The following is a 15,275-nucleotide window of genomic DNA, read 5'->3' as shown; positions in this document are numbered from 1 at the left end:
GGAGATGGAAGAAATCGTAAGTAAAAAGAGATGTATAAGTAAATGGATCAAGTAAAAAAAAAAATCTTATCTCGAACTGTAAGAAAAAGTTTTTAAACTCGTTCTTGAAAAGTATATAAAAACTGCAACGCAAGTTACAGACATTCTAAACAAAATTCTCTATCAACATGGGTCATACGGTGAAGAGAAACTGCATAAATACATCGCAAATATGAAAGAAAGGGAAGACATGGAAACTGGACACATCGAAACAATTTATTATGACCACCGCTTTCAACTTGTTACCGATTACCTTCAATTATGACATATTATTGACACATTTCGTAGTATTTTCGTAAAAATACTTTCCATAAATACATCTTAAATTAACTCCGAAGAGAATCTTGCTTTTTGTACCAATAGTATGTTTAAGGAGGAACGTGATATGTAATGCTATTTTCACACATAAATTATGTAGCTGAAATTTCACCAATTTTCTCCAATTTGTGAAACCTATAAAATATTGGGTTTCTTTCCTTGATTAATGATAAAAAGAGGATTGCCAATATGTCTAGTTTTCAAATGTGACGCTTTTGTAATTATGGAGAGAGTTTTCAAATTTGACGCTTTTTGTAATTATGGAGACGAATATAAGCTCATGAACTCATAAGCGTGTCGGAAATTCTAAAGTTTCCTCGTATGTGAAATAAAACTATTTTCGGGTGAATTAATGACGTTATCATTGTATTTGATTCCCCGATTAACAGCTAAAATTATATTTGCCAACCAATTCTCACCTTGAGAAACAGCTTTGGATTTGCCTGGGTGCTTTCCGTACACATACACGAAAAGCTATGCTTATGTATTCGAAATATTGAACAAATTACGTTGCAGATATCATGCACTTCATTGCTTAGTTTTGTGCATGATTCCAAATTTGAAAGGTAAATTACCGGAACTCAATATAGTTGAATATACTGGAGGAATTATGGGATTGTATATTTTTATGAATCATCGCATGTGTATTCTGTATTTAAAGACAAAGAATCCATTGTGTTATATATATAAAAAAAACTAAAAAAATCTCCATTTTTGAACGACTTAGTGAAAGCTTGTTATACACATTTATATTTTGGTTTCCACGATGTCTTACTTGACACTTGTTTTGCTAATTTGTTATGGTTTCGACATTGTTATTATTATATTACTCTATGTTCTTTGCGATTGTAAAGTTTCACATTCATTGGTCTGTCTAATGATCATGACACCATGGCAATATCCTATAATGGATATAAATCACTAGAAAATCTTTGTCATGTTGCATAAAATGTGTTTATTTGCATTTTAATTTTCTAATTTGTTTAGTTTGTTTATCTTATTTTGCTGTTTCACAAGATAGTCACTGACTGTCACCTTTTGCTCTCCTCTGAATTCTGCTCTATGTTTACAGCACTGATTTATTGTCACTGGACATTACTACCAAGTTTTTATATGTTTTCTTTACCGATAACATGTTATTATCCTTTTAGTACGTGCGTGCGTATATGTATGTATGTATGTATGTATGTATGTATGTATTTATGTATGTATATATGTATATAGTTGGCATCCGTTAGTCTCCAGAGACGATGGACGATGGAACTGCGCCCATGAGAGATGTCCTGGTTAGTGGTTGTGCGCTGCATGTATGTATGTATGTATGTATGTATGTAGTCCCTCTTAAACAGTTGAGTCGACTTACCGATTACAGCTCAACGACCGACTGGGCCTAATATGTTGAAGGGTGTTGAACACAACATTTCGTCTGTCATAAAACCCCAATATTATCTTTATTTTTGTGACTTTACAAATAACATTACTAGTAGTTGATTATTTTGTCTGAACAATAATGTTCAGTTCAACAGGTTCCACAAATATCCGGCGTAGTGTGTACTGTAACTCTAACGACGAGGTTATTTAGCAAATGCTTCCTACAAGCTTACATATATGGCAGTTTGAACATAGCGTTCCTTTTGCTAGGAAAATAACTGTGGCTTCATGTGTAAAACCAAGAACGGCCACAAACGGTTTGTATCACTAATCTTAGGTTTCGCTCTGTTCTTTTTTTTGGTATTTTTATTATTGTCGTTATGAAGCAATAGTACATTATATTTTTTGTTACACCCCTTGCAAGTTATGCATAGATTCAACGTCTTGTTTTGGGTCTTAAAGAAATTTTGAATCACAGATATTGGCATCTCAATTTTGTACCAGCTGCTCTTCTTCACACGAACACTTAAGGTGGAAAGTTTTTGCTCTTCACCAGTTACAAATAGCTTAAGTCGACGTCCTTTATTCTTCTCCGTCTTATTTTGTTTGCTTCCTTTCCTTTTCGTTTTCTTGCTTTTAATGTAGACCCACAAATCGACTTGGATTGGAGTATCTTCGTCATTGATGTTCCCGGTCTTTAAGTGAAATATCATGCAACCATTATGGCCTGGAAAAGCGAAAGCAATGCAGTCAATACAATGAAATAAACAACAGTAGATAAAAGAGAATCGTCTTGTCGATGGTTATTGTAACGCCAGAGCTATTAAATGGTGCTGCCATTTTGTTATTAATACTATTGGAGGCAGGCTCTGTGATGCAAATAACTTTAGCATTGACCACAGTGTGAATTGTATGATAGTGGTAAGCAATTGTATCATAGTGATAAGCAATTGTATCATAGTGATAAGCAATTGTATCATAGTGATAAGCAATTTTATCATAGTGATAAGCAATTGTATAGTGAATTGTATCATAGTGATAAGCAGGCAGTGAAAATAAACATCTACTTGCCATTTCAAATTATTGTGACAAATTTAAAAACGTGTTTGCTATTGAGTGACGAGGCGAATTTTTAATGAAAGCGTTGTGCGTCATCACAAATTCATTAGAAAGATAATAGTGTATATCAAAAGTCATTCATATGCATGTAACGATACAGACATAATCTATGTGGAATGTATGACTTGCATAATTTTACTACCACATTATTAATTCATTTTTTATTGTAAAACGTTCTAGAGCTGCATACATACATCAAAGTTTAAGGTAACAAAAATCAAACGAAATGTGGGAAATGTACATGGATTTATGATTTCGCGAACAGAAAATGCTTTAAATACATTACTTTTAATCTTAAAGTTCAAACACAATCTACCAAAAAATAAGGTAGTATCGATGTAAGACCACTCCGGTTGCCTAGTGGTTAGAGCGCCCGCCTCGGATGCTGGAGGTCGCGGGTTCGAACACCGCCTAAGTCATACCAAAGACTAATAAATGCCTTAATTGCATTGCTTTTAATGTTAAAGCTCAACACACAATTTTACTTGACGCTACCAAAAAATAACGTATTATCGATATCAGACTGCTCCGGTGGCCTAGTGATTAGAGCATCCGCCTCGGATGCTGGAAGTCGCTGGTTCGAACCCCGGCCGAGTCATACCAAAAACTTATAAACGCTGTAATTGCATTATTTTCAATGTTAAAGTTCAAACACAATTTTATTTGATGCTACCTAAAAATAATGTATTATCGATATCAGACCGCTCATGTGGCCTATTGGTTAGAGCATCCGCTTTGGACTACTGGAGATAGCTGGTTCGAACCCCGGCCGAATTATACCAAAGCATTAAGAGGTTAGTGTTAGGACTGGTCGGCCTCGTATCAGGATAATGTGACTGGGCGGCACACAATGCTACATGTCTGCGGTATGATGCCCCTGTGCTAGACATCACTATAAACTGCCACACTTCAGACATCGTAGCTATAAAACTGAAAAATGGTTAAAGCTACGTTAAAAATCCAAATCACACACACACACACACACACACACACACACACACACACACACACACACATAGTATGGATATCACAGATAATGTTATAACTGTGATTCCGAATGTTGTAGCAGGCCCTCTCTGGTATAGATAATAAAATAATGCGTCTAGTGTATGCACTTTCGGATGCATTCATAAATATTTAAATAGCACTAACTTTAATACGTTTTGTTTAGACGCATGCTTTCCTGCCCATTGGAATGTGCTGTGCGTGCAAATAACGTTAAGTATGATTTTTATTCTTAAATACAATCCACTGAATAATCTGGGACTACTTTCTGAACTGAGATGTTAGTAGCTAAACAGGGGTCAGCTATTCTTAAATCACGACCGATGACGTATAAGGTTGGAACGTGTCCGCCTCTTACGAGCGGTTAGTTAGTTCTGGGATATAAAGAATACATAGTTTTTTGTCCACTCAAACGAAAATTTTCAGTAATGAATGCGAATATACATATGAGAGATTGGTGATAACATTCAATTCCATGTCTGTCAATTTCATCTCGGGTATCAAATATTTGCATGGACGTTTAGATTTTTATAATAATGCAGTATGCGGTTCATATGCCAGGTAAATATGAGTGAAATAAACTTGCTTTAACAAGAACGTGGTTTTAATTTAACGAATGTATAGCTAGCTTCACACTACGAAAACGTATTTGTTAAGCGTTTCTGTTCATTATAGTCTTTCGTTCTTATTGCCCAATATTACATCCGTGCAATTAAAATGCGCCAAAAATCAACGATTATTTGCATGAAAAAGTGATTAGACTAATTTAGTCATACATCTCAAACGAAATCTCCCCTGGAACAATCATCTGTATTCATCGACACGAAAGTTTCCCATTATGTTTGCGAAGGACAATATTTATCAACCATTTCTTACCGAAGAACAATGCGATGCTTTTTTTTCTACTTTTAACCAACGGAGCAAACATTCACTTTCTAAAACGTCCTGAAATAAATGTTTATGCCCATGTATTACTTTCGAATTGTAATGTTTACAATATTCGGTTTATTATAATATCATTAATTGATTGGTAATGCTTGGCGCAAGGGATATCTCTTATATTGCATAAAAAGATTTTACAAATCCTAAAACACTCTTGCATGGATTGTCATATCTTCTATCATCCTCGTTGTTGCATTTAAATTTTCAAATTCTAAAAAAATGTAGCATTCTCCTGAAATACACTCTGAAACAGAGTTAAATGAACTGCAGAAGCCATCTATATTTAAAATGGGAAGAACCGTTTAACACGCAATTAGCAGGTTTCAAGAATAACATGAGATATCATTGTTTAAAAGAACCTCAACAACATTTGTTTCTACGTATTTCGGTGGTACAATTTCTCACCTGAGAATTCCGATATAATAAGAATAGGTCGCGGCGATGGTACAAGTTCTGTTGGAACGGGTTCTACAATGGATTTATTTTCCTTAAAGTGTTGAATATTACTCTTAATTTTGTTCTTTATTTTCTCAAGTTCAACTAGTTTCTCTATGTCTTTTAAAGCATTTGGAAACGTTGATTTCTCTTTGCATTCCACATAGACCAAGAATAGAAAAGCTGCAGATCCGATGAAACAGGACCAACTGATTCGGGCCATTTCCTTGTAGATGGATCACTTTTGTGTACACTGAGCATGCAATTGACAGTTCCTAAAAGGACAAAGAGAAAAAGGTGTTCTTTAAGTAAAAACTAATTTGGCCTGGTACAATGAACTGTTAATAGACAAAAATGTAAATGACAATTAATGCAAAGGAGAGAAAGTATATAGAAAGATTCAGTGTCTTAGATATAGAACTAAATCATAACTTAAAGGCATTAACTAAAGACAGAATGGCAAACATTTTCTATTTCATAATGTGGGTGTACTGTACCCGGGTCTAGTCTACTAATGGTTACTTTTGACCACAAATACATAAAAAATGGTACAATATAAAAGAACGAGTCTCATGGCAACCTAATCATCGCCATACTGACGCCATTAGAATATGTTAAATTTCAAGAGCAAGCGGGCGGTAATATCAGCATTTTGACATTACGATTTAACTTCACTAACAACGCCTACTAGAAAATATGGACTGATATGGATACAAACACGTTGCTTGGCAACGAATAACTTATGCCATACAAATAAATTTCTGCTTCCTGCTGCAGTATTCTATTCTACGAAATCAGCTTTAGATTGGAATACAACATAAATTGTTTTTCAGGCGTTGTTAATAGTCACAAAATGGAAAATAAACCGGGGGTGAGGGGTGGGAGCAGAGTTGGTGCGATGGGGTCATAATTAATATTCTGAGAACCTACACTGAACATTTATTTTCATAAGCTTCACTAGCTTAAGCTAATCCTGATTGACAGATTTGATCCATCACCTATGGATTTTGCCCTGAAAGTCTAACCAATGGGTTTGTCTATCAATTAAAGACTTAAAGTATAGGCTTATATGAACTTTAGAAGCAAACCACCTGAACAAGCACGGACTCTTCTTTTTTAATTTCGTTAGGTATTAGGTAATCACACGATGCTTTTATTAAAAACAAATATTAAACACTGGAATGGGACAAACGATACCTAATTACAAGTTAGAAAGATTTGTTTTTCACCTTTTACTGAATGATGTAGGTCTGGTCAAGATGTATAATTCTGTCTTAAACAAGGACGCAAAGTTCATTCTATGATGTTTAAGACAGATTTACTGCAACAAACTCCACAATATTTTTTTGAAATCATATACGCAATGTTAACGTCATCTAGCATTTTTTTCGTCATTGCATATGGTATTATTACACATGTGTGTGTGTGTGTATTTCGTGTGTGTGTGTGTGTGTGTGTGTGTGTGTGTGTGTGTGTGTGATTTGGATCTTTAACATACCTTTAACACTTTTTCAGTCATATCGCTACAATGTCTCCAGTATGGTAGTTTATAGTGATGTCTAGCACTGGGGCATCGTGCCGCAGACATGTAGTATTATGTTCCACCCAGTCACATTATCCTGACACCAGTCCGACCAGTCCTAACACTAACATTTTAATGCTGAGCGCGAGGCAGCTGCTAGTAGCAATTGTATAAGTCTATGGTATGACTCGGCCAAGTGTCGAACCCGCGACCACCCGCATACTATTACAAGTGATACTTATATTAAAATGATGGTGTGGGTCTATTTTAACGTAAATAACACAGAATTAATGTGAATAAAACAGGTAATTGAATGAAAAGTATACTCATTGCACGGTATTGATGCGATAGGTACCTCGTAGATAATAGAGCCCTTCCGATTGATTTTTACTCAGGCAAAATGTAACACAAGAGCAAATAATGAAACAACCAAGACAAATTAAGATTGAGTTTGTCAGGACGAATCTAAAAACTTCTTCTCCTACTCTTTTTAATTAGACGATTCAATTTCATATTTAACCGCAAAGCAATTGCAAAAATATTGTCATTTTATTGAAATATATATAGTTATATACACCAAACCAGTAACAGCCAGATCTGACTTGGAATAATGAACGAAACAAAACTGTTAAACATGCGTACTTCCGGATTCCTTGAGTAAACTTTTAAAACATTCTGTTTATGAATGTGCTCTCAAAAGAAATATTTGTTTGGTGTATAACTGGAATACGTATCTTAGATTAACATGTAAAACGAAACGGACTAATTTGACATTCCTGAGATATCGCTTATAATGTTCGAAGTGTGTAAACACATCGAACTCTCCTAATTAAAAGTGGGCTGGACTTTTTAATATCAAATATAAAGGTGCATTTAACATGACATGACAGGCAATTTCTATTTATTTGTTCTAGCTCACAAAACAGTCGTTTTCGTTGTTGCAGGTACAACTTTTGTGGCTACACACAGTCAAGCGTCGCATGGTATGATGAGAAATCTTTTTTTTTTTTGTTTTTGTTTCTTATTCTCCGTATATAGCTAGCATTAGGTCGGGCAACCATCCCACTGAGCTCCTCACAATTCAGTATAAGTGCACATTATTTTACATGGAATAATGGTAAACACTAGTACATAGTAATATATTCTACTTCTTGATCCACTACAGAATTTAAGAGAGAGAGAGAGACAGACACACAGACAGGCAGACAGACAGAGACAAAAAGAAGCAGAGAGAGCCCGAGACTCAAACCCACAACAACCCAGTGATCGGTTAAAGCAAGCGCACCCACCCCCACCCCGAAAAGCTATTGTAAACTGTCAAGTAACTATTTCCTTACAGAGTTCAATATAAAACCTTTTCATTCACCCTCGTAGGCAGTTGAAATGCCACTTTGTTATGCATGAAATGTCACTTGATAATAAAGATTAAATCCATCGATAAGGTCGAAAGGGACACTTGTAGTTCTATTTTAAGAACAAAAGGTATTTGTGTTGAGCTATAAAAAGACAAATTGTTTTAAAATCGTTATTCGCTCCTCGTAGACAAGACGTTTACGATGACTTGTACCGACAAGGAACGGAAAGAAGTTTAGCAAATTTGCGTGTATGATATAGAAGAGCAAAGGTACAATTTTTAAATGCTAATGAGAAGTGTACGTATCAATACTCATTCGAAAGATACAATTGGTGCCTGAAGCGTTCGGCACCTGGTACAAAACTAACCAATGAGAAAAGACGGACAAATGTATTCCAATGTTTTCGAATTGGTATCCCTCAAAAAGCAGGATTTTCTTGTTGAAATAAATGACATTAGGATTGTAAAAGGTCAAAATTATAAGGATGTTTATATAGTGAAAACTGCATAGGTGTCCCACTTGTTCTGTCAACTCATCTAAATACTACCGGTATATATAAAATTGCATAATGATTCACTAATAGCTGATTACTGGATTGTTCAATAAATCATCAGAATATGTTATGCGATGGTTAACTTACTGATGCTATATGTGACTAAAATGGTCTATTTCCATACACCCCTACTCTTTTTAAACTACAACCACTTGTATTGCTGTTATTTTGTATTACCTCAGCTGAAACTCTGCTGCTGTTACATCTGCATCAGTTGTACCAGCATCCAACATGAAACTTAATCTCGCAATATAATTATTATTATTATTATTATTATTATTATTATTATTATTGATAATATGGACCCAAATCCTTGTTTAGACTGAGAAATTTTGTTTAATCCGTGAATTATATTATTACTAATGGTAGGAGAGCAACAATGTTTGCTTTGCTACCACTATTACTGCTCCTAGTACTACTACTGCTACTACTAATACAGCTACTACTAATATTACTGCTACTACTAATACTATTACTACAACTGTTACAGCTACTGCATCTACTACTACTGATGCTACTATTATTAGTACTACTACTACTATTACTGCTGCTACGACTTACTACTACTACTATTACTGCTACTACGACTACTACTGATACTACTACTACGGTTTCTACCATTAGTGTTATTACTACTATTACTGCTATTACTACTGCTGATACTACTGTTGCTAATATTATTACTACTATTATTACTACTATTGGAGATATAACTACTACTGCTGCAACTACTGATACTACTACTACTGGTAATACCGCTACTTCTGATACTGTTGCAAATGCTACTACTTATACCACTACTACTGCTACTACTACCACCACTACTACTACTACCACTACCACTACTACTACCACCACTACTGCTACTGATACTACTACTACCACTACTACTACTACTACTAATACTGCTATTACTACTACTACCACCGTTACTGCTACTACTACTACCACTACTGCTACTGCTACTACTCATTAAGATGACAACAGTTATCAAGTTCTTTTACCATCAGGACCAAAATATCGATAACCAAATAATTAATTACTTCATTAGTACAATGTGGGTATGTGAGAAAGCTTGCCAGTAGCTTCTCGTGGGTCGGTGGTTCTTTCCGGGGTTTTCTCTGGTTCTTCCTCCACCATTAATACTGGCCGCCATGTATAGCCTATCATGTGCTGCAAAATGGCGTTAAACCCCACAACAACAACAACAACAACAACTTCATTAGTAGTAGAATACTACTGCTACTTTTGCTATTACTAGGTAAAGATGTCAGGTACTCTTCAGCAAAAACGAACATAGGTATAATGTCTTAATCCATGATACGTACAATTTCGATACGCATTCACATATTGATGAACAGTGTATATGATACATATCAGAGAAACATTAATGAATGCAGTATCTACACAACATTTCGATGCGCGTTCATATATTCATGAATACGGTATCTAATACATAACATATCGACACATATTCACAGATTAAAGAATCTGTACACTAATCATTTCGATACGTATTCAGAGATTAATTAATACGGTATCTATATACCATTTCAATACACATTCATGGGTTAATAAATGCTGTATCGGATAATAACATTTCGTTACGCATTCATAGATCAATGAAAACTGAGTTTTCATAACATTTCGATACGTATTCACAGATCAATAAACACAGTATCGTTATAACGTTGGACTCGCATTAATACATTAATGAATACAATATCGTCATAACGTTTGATGCGCGTTAATAGATTAACGAATACGGTATCTGAATGAAATTAAAAATGCAATTAAAGACTAAGATTATATACTTTTCCAGCAGTTCGAGTGTTACTACTACAACCTGCACTACTACTACTATTACTACTACTGATACTGGACATGCATGTATAGTTTTGGCATTATATTACTAGACTATGCTTTCAAATAGCAGGCAGAAATTACTTGTACAGTTCAATGATTTACGATGTTGCCTGAGGAAATAACATTGTATATGTTAAAGTCTATTTTTAACTTCAGTTTGTCTTTCATTTCAACTTATGTCCAATGTTTCTTTATATGATGTCAAACTACACACATAAAAAGGTTTCGAAATACATGCGTGTCACATACTTTTTAACATGCACAACAAAAGTCTTGTTTTACGTTAGCGGTGTTTTGAACTGTCTGAATTTGTGGACACCTTTTAGTCAGTACGTAGTCCTTAGAGTAATCCAGTTCCACACAAGATAATATGCATCGTCATCTGTCCATAATAACAGATGTAGCGAAAAATATAAGAAAATATCGGGCACATGGTATAGAAACAATCTGAGAACTTGCAACCGATTAAAATATACAACAGTTAGATTTTTCCTTTGTGAATGTAATGTATTTGTTTCATAACAACAGAACCTATTCCAGCACAAGGTCTCTGATAAACGAGTCCTCGGTCCTTGCATTTTCACTTGCAAAATTACCCTTGAACATTTAACATTGTATGTAATGAATGCAAGTACTAGCCAGTCTGTCCAGTAACTAAATTATTAAAATGATTTTAAATGAATGGGCTAAACATAGGGTCAATATCAAAGATGGATGTTATTGATATTACGTGAAACATTGCTTTCGTATTGTTTGTACAACAATATGTACTGAGTATTGAGGGCAAACAAAAACTGGAGTAAAGTGTTTTGTCCAGGGACACATCACGGTAGCTAATCTGAGGTAATTCTATGGTAGGATTCCTACCCGCAACTATTTGGTCCGACACAGTGACAATCGAGCCACTGAGACTCGTAAACGAAAGATTATGTCCATCTAAATACACAAAAAGACCCATTTTCTCATGGGATGAAGCATGAACCGGAATAAAAATATAAATGTTAGCATATCCTTAATACTTCAAACTGAAATAAACCACGTTATACCAATGCAAAAATTCAAAAACTTCTGCAACAGTTACTGGAGACTCGATGATCTTTTAATTATAAATTTACTGATCAAGGATAAACGTAATACGCTTATAAAATGGAATTGACTTCAATATTTTCGTACTCTGACATATCTTAAACACCACAAAGAGAAAAAATAGCATTGACAAGATAAATCTAGGGACAGGTAAGGATATTATATTTCTTTCATATGATTCAACATTTTGCAAAGTAATTCAACTGAAACAATGAAATTGTAGCTTTTATAATTTAAGACATACACATGACCGTGATGTATCTAAGGCAGACTTGGAAAACAAAACTCACCGAGAAATTGTCCGCTACCACGCTCTAGAAATTACCGAAGTCGACATGGGGAATTGAACATCATCCTGATATGACCATGTGAACCAGTCTCTGTCTTGTGTTTCACCCTCACTCCATTAAACACACCAGTGTATATAGACCGGAAAAAAATAGCTCCACATTTAACGGCTGGTCTTAAACCTTGTCACTCTAATTCATCAAAAGCTTGGTTAACTCTAGGTGACGTGAACCAAACAGACCAATCGCAGACATGTGGAGGTGTTATGCTGAAGTACTGTTACTTCCCACACCTTACAGCGGTATAGCTCCGTCTGAACTATCCATGCAGTAGGTGCCTGCTTTAAAAGGCCTTCCACGTGTCAGATCTCAAGCGGTCGACATCGATTTAGATAAACTAACATCAATTTTTATTACCACTGAGAGCGAATAAACCAACAACAACAAAAAACGTAAATAAATTTGCTAATTCACCTGTTTTGTTAGATTTTTATTTTCTTTGTCCTATTTAATGTGTTCTGTGTGTAAAGGAACAAAGTCACACACTCTTTCATTAGGACAAGGGACATAACTGCTATGTTGTGGCAGAAGGCTGACGACAAAATATCACCATCTGAGTGGCATGTAATTCGGAAAAAGAAATGTTAACCTAGAACTGAATCCGTTAAATAATGTATACACGATATCGTACTTACGGTTCTAATTGACTTAGACTCAGAATGTTGGTTACTGGTTTCTTGGCATTGAAAGCTCCTCAGACGCCTATACTGCTGCGAAAAAATAAGCAATATATAGATCAGCTATGGATTACACGAGTCGCGTATGCCTTTTGTTCGCATGCTGCTGAGACCCATTTTTGTAATATGCGTTCAGAGTTTTCGATAATTGAATCGAAACTTGCAAATATATAGGCTCAGTGTTTCATTAGAAACAAAAACATGTACATGTCCTAAACTGTCATTTACAAATGTGGATGTTTATGTTCACGTATTCATGTGAGACCGTACTTCAAACAGTAACGCATATAACTCTATTTTATTTGAATTTTTTAAACTTTGTGAAAAAAATAAAAATTGCTTAATTTTCCTTTCCTAATGTTTTACTTTCCCATACTGATTTAAAAACGTAGGGGCTCGTGAGAATTTTTTTTTATACAGATCTCAATGTCACCACCTAAACTTTAGACATAAATGCGTCCATAACAAGATTGTGCAGAAATCTTTTTCCTGTCAAGGATAATATCAAGGAATGGGATACTCCATTACATGAAGTATGGAAAGGATAATTACCAACACTTCATGAACATCTCAATGCTCATGCTATTTAAGCTCAACCGCTAAAAATCTTTACATTTTAATGACAAAAGTGAGTACCTCGTAACTCTGATTTTAGTCCCTGCTTCCCGTGCTTCCTTCTTTGCGCTCCGCTATAGCGCAGCACACGAAGCAGCGAACCAGACTATGGAACTTCTTCCAAATGTGATTGAATATGGAATACAATGAATCAGTGGACAGTGCACTTTGAAAAACATTTTGCAAGGAGTTTATGGTAACTAAGAATTTTAATAAGAGTTTGCAAAACTTAATGGAGAAGGTTGCTTAGTAAACCCATCTTCTCTCAGCAATGACTCAAATTTCCATATTTTCTGACCTTATTTTTATATTGAACAATCATGTGGACAACAAACTGAATATGTTCAACAAAGATATAACATTAGCATTATAGACTGTGTATCGTCGTAATTTCTAGATCGTTTGTTTGAAAATTGATACATTCCAATTCGGGGGGGGGGGGGACTGGTTCCCAGTAATCTAGCTGTGTGTCTATTAAAACGTCTCATTCATAAAAACTGACCTTCGAAACTTTCTCATCAACATAAACCTTGTGTGTTAGGAATATTGTAAAAGATCGACTGTGTACATTTTATACTTTAGATGTACATCTTTTCCCTAGCGCAAACACCCATGCTGTCGAACAGTTATGTTGCAAAAGTTTTGAAATAGCTGATTACGTATACCTAAAATCGGCATTGACTTTGAATAGGGACTGTTATCATATGAAGGGTGAAATAAATTTATCCCGCCCAAGGCGAACTTTATTACACCTGAATACATAATAGCTATCGTTGACATTTGAGCCTTTATCAACAAGGTGATAGGTGCCAAAGTAAACGAAGTGAGTGTGAGTGCTAGAAATGGTTGACTCTTGTCGTGACACTGAGATTATGTTAAGAAAGGGTTAGGTTTACTAAAATGTTGGAATCCACAGCCAGAAAGCCAGATTCATCAAGCAGGCAGCACATGTCAACATGCTATAAATCACGCACGTAGATCAAATACACTTTCTTTGTACCTCCTATTTGATAACCAAGTCACTTTGGAGTGGAGAGCATGACAACATCCCTCAAGTGTTATTTTACCTGCACTAGGTGACTGCAGATGAAAGATGAGCAACAGGTAGAAACTTATATCACTTTCATTTTTGTGTTGCTTTTGCTAAAATAAACATTTCCGGGAACTCTATCAAAATTTCTAAGACCAATTAGATTGTTCTTGGTTGTTGACCCATTAACTTATCATGAATCTTCGTTTTACGGATTGGTTTCTAAGTGTGTTATTTGAAAACCAAGTGTCAAGTTGTATAGTTTTCCTTTTGACCCTTTGCTAGGAATCTCAAGGGAACAAACGAGCTTTGTATCCCATTGCACAAATAAAGCAAAAAGCTAAGTCAATCTACATCTAATAGTTTCGGAGATGATAGAGTTAGAAAAAGACCGACGAAGATACAGGTTATTATATTACCTGTTGATTACAACTATAATGTTTTCGCAGATCTATTTTAACCATTGCCATCGAATTCGATATCGCAAACTAATTTCACCCATAGGTTCATTATAAGTATGAGGCTGAAGTAATCTAGATGCAATTGTTTTAACTAGCAATGACCCATTTAGAACACACTTGTCTCTTTCTCATGCAATTCGAAGACCAATGGATCAGTGAATGAGCCTCGAGAGTAATCGTGGAGGTATATTCCAAAAAGGAACTTTGGCGAAGAAATATTCCACTAGATATGCGAAGAAAGGATAATGGAATACCTGCACTTGTATATATTTTATTTTTTGAATGAAAAGAACAGTGGACGAACTCTTTCAGCTTCAACACCGTCATACAGTTGCTAAGGTTACTGACACGATATCTAGCTGTTTAAATGTCAATAAAGTTATGATGACATCATTACTGTCGATCAGAACGTCCTCGGTCATTTGCATCGCCAGCGGATGTTTTAAGTCATACAGGCTTCATGACGTCACAACGAATAGATGAATTGTCATTACTAACAACAATGCCACTAATAGTTGCAGACAATTAAAACCG

The 15,275-nt window shown here is 35.2% G+C and overlaps 1 protein-coding gene across 1 annotated transcript; it reads right to left on the bottom strand.

The window, feature by feature from the left end:
* Positions 1–1,789: 1,789 nt before the first annotated feature.
* Positions 1,790–12,214, bottom strand: LOC149779642 (uncharacterized). Its single transcript, XM_089940451.1, has 3 exons — positions 11,902–12,214; positions 5,200–5,504; positions 1,790–2,455 (listed from the first exon to the last, which is right to left on the bottom strand). The coding sequence occupies exons 2-3, from the start codon at positions 5,450–5,452 to the stop codon at positions 1,995–1,997; spliced, it is 714 nt and encodes a 237-aa protein (XP_089796577.1). The 5' UTR covers positions 5,453–5,504; positions 11,902–12,214; the 3' UTR covers positions 1,790–1,994.
* Between the last annotated feature and the right edge of the window lie 3,061 nt (positions 12,215–15,275).

This window comes from Sinohyriopsis cumingii, chromosome 17 (assembly GCF_028554795.1).
Source record: "Sinohyriopsis cumingii isolate HCF-2022 chromosome 17, ASM2855479v2, whole genome shotgun sequence".
In the NCBI taxonomy this organism is placed as follows: Eukaryota; Metazoa; Mollusca; class Bivalvia; order Unionida; family Unionidae; genus Sinohyriopsis; species Sinohyriopsis cumingii.
The sequence above is the reverse complement of the archived record's forward strand: the minus strand, read 5'-3'. Positions and strand labels throughout refer to the sequence as shown.

Excerpts from the sequence above, each read along its gene's own strand:
- LOC149779642 (XM_089940451.1), bottom strand. The coding sequence starts at position 5,452 with ATGGCCCGAATCAGTTGGTCCTGTTTCATCGGATCTGCAGCTTTTCTA. Across the intron at positions 2,456-5,199 it reads TATTATATCGGAATTCTCAG|GCCATAATGGTTGCATGATA; the intron begins GTGAGAAATTGT and ends TCGCTTTTCCAG.